At 42.3% G+C, this 7,722-nt stretch overlaps 1 protein-coding gene across 1 annotated transcript; it reads left to right on the forward strand.

Moving 5' to 3' along the window:
• Positions 1-2,331: 2,331 nt before the first annotated feature.
• On the forward strand, positions 2,332-7,430 carry LOC124702962 (T-complex protein 1 subunit zeta 1). The gene is made up of 15 exons (XM_047235145.1): positions 2,332-2,538; positions 2,948-3,011; positions 3,088-3,223; positions 3,795-3,946; positions 4,048-4,095; positions 4,192-4,284; positions 4,509-4,615; positions 4,889-5,003; positions 5,101-5,187; positions 5,579-5,783; positions 5,864-5,958; positions 6,509-6,577; positions 6,656-6,763; positions 6,933-7,051; positions 7,137-7,430. Exons 1-15 carry the CDS (start codon positions 2,405-2,407, stop codon positions 7,210-7,212), a joined length of 1,608 nt encoding a protein of 535 aa, XP_047091101.1. The 5' UTR covers positions 2,332-2,404; the 3' UTR covers positions 7,213-7,430.
• Positions 7,431-7,722: the final 292 nt, after the last annotated feature.

Consider the following 7,722-nt stretch of genomic DNA (forward strand, 5'->3'; position numbering starts at 1 on the left):
GTGTAAGAGATAAAGAGTTACTCTCATTAGAAGGTTGACATGGGTAGCTAATCCATTCTTCCTTCTTTTGTTCATCACTCTCCTCTTCTTTTTCATCCAATGAGCTTTCAGGTTCATCAATCTCCTCCTCTTTTTCATCCAATGAGCTTTCAGGTTCATCAATTTTTTCTTCCACTGGTTCCTGCAAATTGTGAGTGCATTCTTGTGCATTAATGAGTCTCTCTTTATAATCAATGATATAAGGATTATCGCTGTAACTTTCTATGCAAAAATTAAGGATAGAAGAGACATAATCTTTAAGGTCCTTACAAGCAACACAAGTTTCATAATTTTTAGACATGAAGGATTCTATCTCAGAGGCTCCCATAAATAAGACAAATTGTTCTACCTCTTCGAACCCAAGATGAATATAGTTATTCCAATTATAGTTCTTAATTAAAACTTCTTCACTAAAGTCACATTGGAATTTAAGATGTTTAGTATCTCGTTGAGAGCAACGAGTTTATATCATGGCGTTTAAGCAAGATTTTAGCAATTGTATTCAATTTTTCTATCACAGCACTCATGACTTTACCCGTTCTTGATTCTCTATAATTCATATATATTTCAATAAGCTCCAAATAGGTTGTGGGTTCTCCCATAACAACAATTTTTAATTTTTAGGTTTTTCAAATTTTTATGGATTTTTGTGTATATGAGAAAAGTAAAACAAGACAAAAACAAGCTAGACAAAAGTAAACTAAGCAAAATAATCCTAGACAGAAATAAACTAAGATAAACTAGACAAAAGTAAACTAAGAAAAACAAAACAAAATAAAATAAAAACAGAGAGAGAGAGGTAGAGTGTACTCCCCAGGTGAACTTATGAGTAGAGCTATGCCTCCCCGGCAACAGCGCCAGAAAATAGTCTTGATGACCCACAAGTATAGGGGATCGCAACCGTCTTCGAGGGAAGTAAAACCCAAATTTATTGATTCGACACAAGGGGAGGTAAAAAATACTTATAAGCCTTAACAACTGAGTTGTCAATTCAGCTGCACTGGAAAAGCACTAGTAACAGGGGTGATGTGAAAGCGACGAGTAATATGAGAGCAATAGTAACGAGTAACACATCGGCGATGCATGAGTAACACAGAGGCAATGACACCAGAAAATAGTTGATACTACTTCCAATGTCATATAGAACTGAGTATATGATGATGAGAGATGGACCGAGGTTCCCAGCGATCTACACTAGTGGTAACTCTCCAATAACAAGTGACAAGTGTTGGGTGAATAAATTACAGTTGGGCAATTGATAGGATTGAAAGCATTAGGACAGAACATCAAGATTATTAATCGATTAAAAGTTCAAGCAAAGCAGTAACTAATACCTCAATTTTCCGGGCAGATTTTCTTGACTCCCTGGGATGATGAAGATTAGACAAATCAGGAATACCTCAGTCGCCTACAGGTCATGTGGGAGGGGCGTTGATTTTGCGTATATCTCATTGCCATAAGCGTACACATATTAGACCAATTACTTTGGCCCAGGCATCACAAGCTGGTGGTGGTTTCTGATAGTACAGTCGATTGCACGCGTCCACATTCTGCTGCCCGCCGCCGCCGGTCTGCAGTTTCAGCACAGAAGAATGGAGCAGATCAGAGTATGCCTCTTTGACGTGGGAGTCAACGCATCAGAAGTTGGGACTGATTGGCGGTGGCCCTAGATCTTCTTGGCCTTGCAGGAACAGGTGATGGCGAGGCGATTTGTGAGGGCCGGAGGCACATCGTGGATTGGGAGGACGGGAGGGGAAGCGTTGAGAAAGGGAAGGCGAGCACATGGGTGTATAAGAGCTGCTTAAACCTGATAAAATCGGTGGGAATGGGAGAGGTACAGGCATCGTGGATTGGAGGTGAATGTTGCCTTCATCGGGCGGTTTCAGGAGAATTAATGGTGAGGAAGCCTTGCGTCGCATTGGGAGCATTGGTATCCAGGAATCATAGCGGCGACAGCGGTTAGCCAAGGAAGAGGAATAGAGGAGAATGAACGTGCAGGGTTAGGAAGCGGGCCAACCCTGCGGGGGTTAGCATCTCTCGTTCGGAAGTGGGGCTGGGAACAACGCGGGGAGGTGAAATTTGTTAATAAGGTTACGTGGCTCGCTGTGAGGTCAGGAACATGGGCCGAAAGAGAAGATCAGTGGAAGGAACGTAAGTGGACTAGCGATCCAAGATCTCTTATGCAAATGGGCCGAGCCCATTGTCGGACCATAGGGCACGCGGCGCAGGCACGTATCGACGCTAAGAGCTCCCAAAACCCTAGTCCGGTGCGCTCACTTCCCATCTCCCCTTCCCTTCTTCCCTCTGCCGTTCGCTCCGATCCGACCCACCGCGCCGCGGCGCTCCCTGCCGCCGTCCAGCCGCCATGTCGATCCGCATGCTGAACCAGAACGCGGAGGTGCTCAACAAGTCGGCGGCGCTGCACATGAACATCAACGCCGCCAAGGGCCTCCAGGAGGTGCTCTGCACCAACCTCGGACCCAAGGGCACCATCAAGATGTAAGTGTCTCTCGCTCTAACCCTACCCGCTACCCCTAGACGCCAGATGCGCCCAACCTTGTAGGCTAGGTCTCGCGTGCCCTGCCTCCACCTAGGGCTGTCACTTGTGAGGTGTAGACTGTTCCCCGCTGATGTAGCTGTAGGGTTGAAATGGTGGGCGGTGTTTGGCTGATCTGCGCTTTTCCTTCCCAGTGTCTCGTGATCTCCCAACTTTTAGAGGAGGGTGCTATTTCTCGTTACGATCTCCGTTTGGTGTTAAACTGACTGGATTAAGCCGGGGTTGGTAACAATTAGCTAGTCATTGTCGATCTGTTGAGCTGTTTATAAAGTGTAAAATTACTGGTTCATGGATAGATTTACTACAGTAACATTTGCTAAAATCTGGCTGTCTCTGATTTGTGATGCACAGGCTCGTGGGTGGAGCTGGTGACATCAAGCTGACCAAGGATGGGAACACCCTCCTGAAAGAAATGGTATGAATATGCTCCCAATGAGACCTTTCGACGCTCTCTCGTCTCGTTTCTTAGGTTGTTGTCTTGCCACTCGCAGCAAATCCAGAACCCGACAGCAATCATGATTGCAAGGACAGCCGTGGCGCAGGATGACTCGAGCGGCGATGGTACCACATCCACCGTGCTTTTCATCGGGGAGCTTATGAAGCAGTCTGAGCGATGCATCGAAGAAGGTATTGATATTCGGTCATATCTGTCTAGTGTGCTTTATGAGTTGCTCGATATGATCGTTGTTACATGAAATTTGCTGTTTGCATTCCATGTATTTGTTAGGCTTGCTAAATGTGATTATCCTTTTCAAATACTACCTCTGGACGGAATAAATTGACGCAGCCAGCAGCTAACAGTACGCACGCACGAGCCTCCCTCCGCGTCGATTAAATCCGACCGGGGGGACCATTCGCTGTATCTGTAGCAGAACTAATTCGCTGTATGGATAACCAACTGAAGATAGAGAGTAACACAGTATAATTCTCACTACTTTTTAGGATAGAGACAACTCTTGTAGCATGATTATGCGCATTTTTTTTGTAGAGTAATGTGCTCTGAACATGCATTTCCCAGTTGGTTGCTAAACAACAGAACCACAAAATGAACCTTAAAAACATGGGCCTTCTGCTCTAAAGCCTGGAAAAAAAATGTTACCCTAATTGCAGTGCTCTCTCTTAGAGGGAAACCCCTTCTGTTCATATGGTAGCTGGCTCCTTGCCATAAGTTCATAGTAACCAATTGTTATTTTTGCAGGTACCCACCCACGTTTTTTGGTTGATGGCTTTGAGGTTGCCAAAAGAGCAACTCTTGAATTTCTTGAGACATTCAAGACACCAGTTGTTATGGGTGATCAACCTGACAGGGAGATCTTGAAAATGGTTGCAAGAACAACCCTTAGGACAAAGGTGACTGAACTATATTTAATCATTTTTCGTTGTAAACGAATGTACACATGTGCTTTCTCTCTCAAGTACCATGTCTTACACAAAATTCACTATTTTTGTAGCTCTATGAAGGATTGGCTGATCAGTTGACTGATATTGTTGTAAACGCGGTAATCTTGGATTTCTTCTATAGTGCTTCCTATGAAGGTTTTTAGTCCACAAAATTGCTTAGCGTATCTCTATATTCTGTATGGTGCCTGCCACAGGTCCTATGCATCCGCCAAAGCGATGAACCGATTGATCTTTTCATGGTGGAAATAATGCATATGCGCCACAAATTCGATGTGGACACCCGTCTGGTATTTTTTTCTTCTTCTTATCTTTGCACAATATAACATCCTTCTGAACATCATAGACCTTTGGATAAATAGCTCACATGTATTTTAAGGCACAAGCTTATGAAGCTGGCTACCTGTTTATTGTAGGTTTCAGTTCTGTGCGTATGTTGCCCTTGCCACACAAATAAACGAACCTTACTTGTAATGTAACGTCAGAACTCTTACTTCTCGTTGCCTTTTTGTAGATTGAGGGTCTGGTCCTTGACCATGGTTCTCGGCACCCTGACATGAAGCGAAGGGCAGAGAATTGTTACATTCTGACCGCTAATGTATCACTGGAATACGAGAAAAGGTGCATGCTTTTGCATACATTGCTTTGTTTCATACTCTAGTTTCACTAATCACCAGATTTTTTTTAAAAAGTTGGTTGCACCAAATATAAGTTCTTACTTTTATGTTTGTCAAAAATATAGAATTACGGCTTTTGTCAACTTATGTTATTTTTTGCATGTTGTGGGACAACTAGTAGTGCACAGCAGCACATGCTGACTTTAAACCTACTTAGATTTCCTGTTTTACATGCATCACCGAAGGGAACTGTTTAACTGATATATCAGTTTCTCAGTGAAATAAATGCAGGATTCTTCTACTCAAATGCGGAACAAAGAGAAAAGATGGTTTCTGCAGAGAGACGTCAAGTTGATGAACGTGTCAAGAAGATCATTGAATTGAAAAATAAGGTATTTGCTTAGTCTCTCTCTCTCTCTCTCTCTCTCTCTCTCTCTCTCTCTCTCTCTCGTTTGGAGATTATTGTTGACCTGTTTCCATGGCATGCAGGTCTGCTCAGGAACTGACAAGAATTTTGTGGTGATCAACCAAAAGGGCATTGATCCTCCATCCCTTGATCTCCTAGCTAGAGCAGGGGTAACTAATTCTGACTTGTTTCATGGTTCTAATTTGCTTACATCAACCTTTATATGTTTGTGGTTCCAGTTTAGTTAGAATATGTGTCGTGATGTCGCCAGCTGATCTTGGAACATGAAAGTTGATTGACATTATACATAATGCCACTCTATAAGCCACAAAACATTCAGTTAAATTCAAGTTAAACACATATAGAAATACTTAAAGAACTGAGGCATGCATATATGGTATGTACCTATATACTCGGACCTAAGCATGACAACTTATATTTCAAGTGATGACGATGCATTAAATTCATTCAGATTTGAATTCATGCACGTTATCAATACGGTGACAAGTCTTTGCATGGGAACCTTGTTACATTTTAAGCTCAAGGATTTGCATGCTGCAGATTATTGCTCTCCGAAGAGCGAAGAGGAGGAACATGGAGAGACTTGTGCTAGCATGTGGAGGTGAAGCCATCAATTCAGTCGATGACTTGACTGAAGACTGTCTTGGCTGGGCTGGGCTTGTCTATGAGCATGTTCTTGGAGAAGAGAAGTACACGTTTGTGGAGAATGTAAAAAATCCGCACTCTTGTACTATATTGATTAAAGGTTAGCTCATTCTCGACAAACAATGTGATCTTCTCCAATACTACCTGTGTTGTAAACTCACTATAAATCAACATTTGCAGGACCTAATGACCACACCATTGCACAAATTAAGGATGCTGTTCGAGATGGTCTTAGATCTGTTAAGAACACAGTTGAGGATGAAGCTGTTGTGCTGGTATGATTTTTATCCCCAAGAAAGCATCCAAATAAATGTTTGGCTAAATATGCACATTTGAATATCGATTAGCAGAGGTTCTGCCAAATATATGCGGGTCTGGATTTTCTGAAGGTCATTTACTCTGATTAGGATCTCCTAGTTTTCACGTGGAGCGGGGGTCTTCATGATATACTTCAGCATAGTAATTCTATTATATACATGCATTTTGGGTGTTATCCTAGTGCATTCAACTTGACTTATTTTTTCTCAAAGAAAAACTTGGGACTTATTTTGAGGTATTCCTTGAGTTGTTTATGGGGTCAGTTATTACGTAATTCATACAGAGATAATAGTTTTGATGTTAGTCGAGATTTTCTGTTACTCTTAATTTATTTTCTGTTGGGCATAGGTGCTATTCCACCGGTTCCTTAAAACATCTTTTTTTTTATTCTTGTGGTCTGTCTTATTTCTTGAGGAGCTTGCTTATTTGCTTTGGATCTTGGTTGACCGTCGGCCAGTTGAGAACACATTCTCATCTTATATTTTCTATTTCATTTGTCAACTGTAGGGTGCTGGAGCGTTTGAGATGGCTGCTAGGAAGCATCTCATGGACAATGTGAAGAAAACCGTTAAAGGAGTAAGTGACAATTTACATGCTCTTTTGTACTTGTGGAAACATCAGTATGCTGCTAACTTGGAATGCTAATAACAACAGCGAGCCCAACTTGGGGTGAAGGCATTTGCCGATGCTCTCCTTGTTATACCCAAGACGCTAGCAGAGAATTCGGGTTTAGATACCCAAGACGTCATTGTCGCTCTTGAGGTATGCACTTTTTCTGTTCTGTCTATCTAGAAATGACAAGAGATGCTGACGTGATGCACTATTCTATTTGGAAATTCGCTAGTAATTCACTAGTTTTATTACAGATGTTTGTCGTTACCTTCTCTTTTTCAAAACTTACAACTGTAGTAATATCTGATGTTTCGGACAGAACGAGCATGATCGTGGATTGGTTGTGGGACTGAACCATAATTCTGGAGAACCAGTCGACCCCGAGATGGAAGGCATCTACGACAACTACATCGTGAAACGCCAGATCATCAATTCCGGGTATGTGACCAGGCTTATTCTTGAAAAAGAGAAGTATAGTTGTTTTGTGCTGTGTGTTGACCTTACAAATTTTCTTCCGATGTAGACCCATCATTGCCTCACAGCTATTGCTTGTGGACGAAGTGATCAGGGCAGGCCGCAACATGAGGAAACCAACCTAACCTAATGCTAGACTTTTTTGTTTGTTTGCTTATTTCGGTCCCGTATCACTAGTTTGTCCCATGTACGAGTGACTCTGGGTGGAATTCTTGGGTTGTGGTAGCTGAAAGAGACTGTACTTGTATCGTTCGTTGTGACTGTGTACCCCCTTGGCGATGTGTTTCTGTGCTCATATTTGTATGCGGAGGAATGTTGTCATTGCGATTTTTTCCTTTTTTTTTTCTGCCCTGCCGTCTCTTGATGTAAATTTGTTGGTTCAGGTTTTTTCCAGACTTAAAATATTCTTTTTTGTTTGAGGATGGTGATTGTTTTTATTTGCCGTAGATTCCACAAAACGTGGTGTTTAACTGCAGTTCATAGAAAGCATGTAACTGTAATTTTGTCTTCACTTATGCGAGGTTTGTAGAAAGATTTTCAAGGATGGCCTTGCCAATGCGGAACAGCACACTGAGGCCGTAGGGGATGGAGATGTAGTTCCTGGCAAGAAACATAACCAACAAATTGCTTGGCTT

The sequence above is a fragment of the Lolium rigidum genome, chromosome 3 (genome assembly GCF_022539505.1).
Source record: "Lolium rigidum isolate FL_2022 chromosome 3, APGP_CSIRO_Lrig_0.1, whole genome shotgun sequence".
In the NCBI taxonomy this organism is placed as follows: Eukaryota; Viridiplantae; Streptophyta; class Magnoliopsida; order Poales; family Poaceae; genus Lolium; species Lolium rigidum.

Excerpts from the sequence above, each read along its gene's own strand:
- LOC124702962 (XM_047235145.1), top strand. The coding sequence starts at position 2,405 with ATGTCGATCCGCATGCTGAACCAGAACGCGGAGGTGCTCAACAAGTCG. Across the intron at positions 6,578-6,655 it reads TGAAGAAAACCGTTAAAGGA|CGAGCCCAACTTGGGGTGAA; the intron begins GTAAGTGACAAT and ends TAATAACAACAG. Across the intron at positions 7,052-7,136 it reads CGCCAGATCATCAATTCCGG|ACCCATCATTGCCTCACAGC; the intron begins GTATGTGACCAG and ends CTTCCGATGTAG.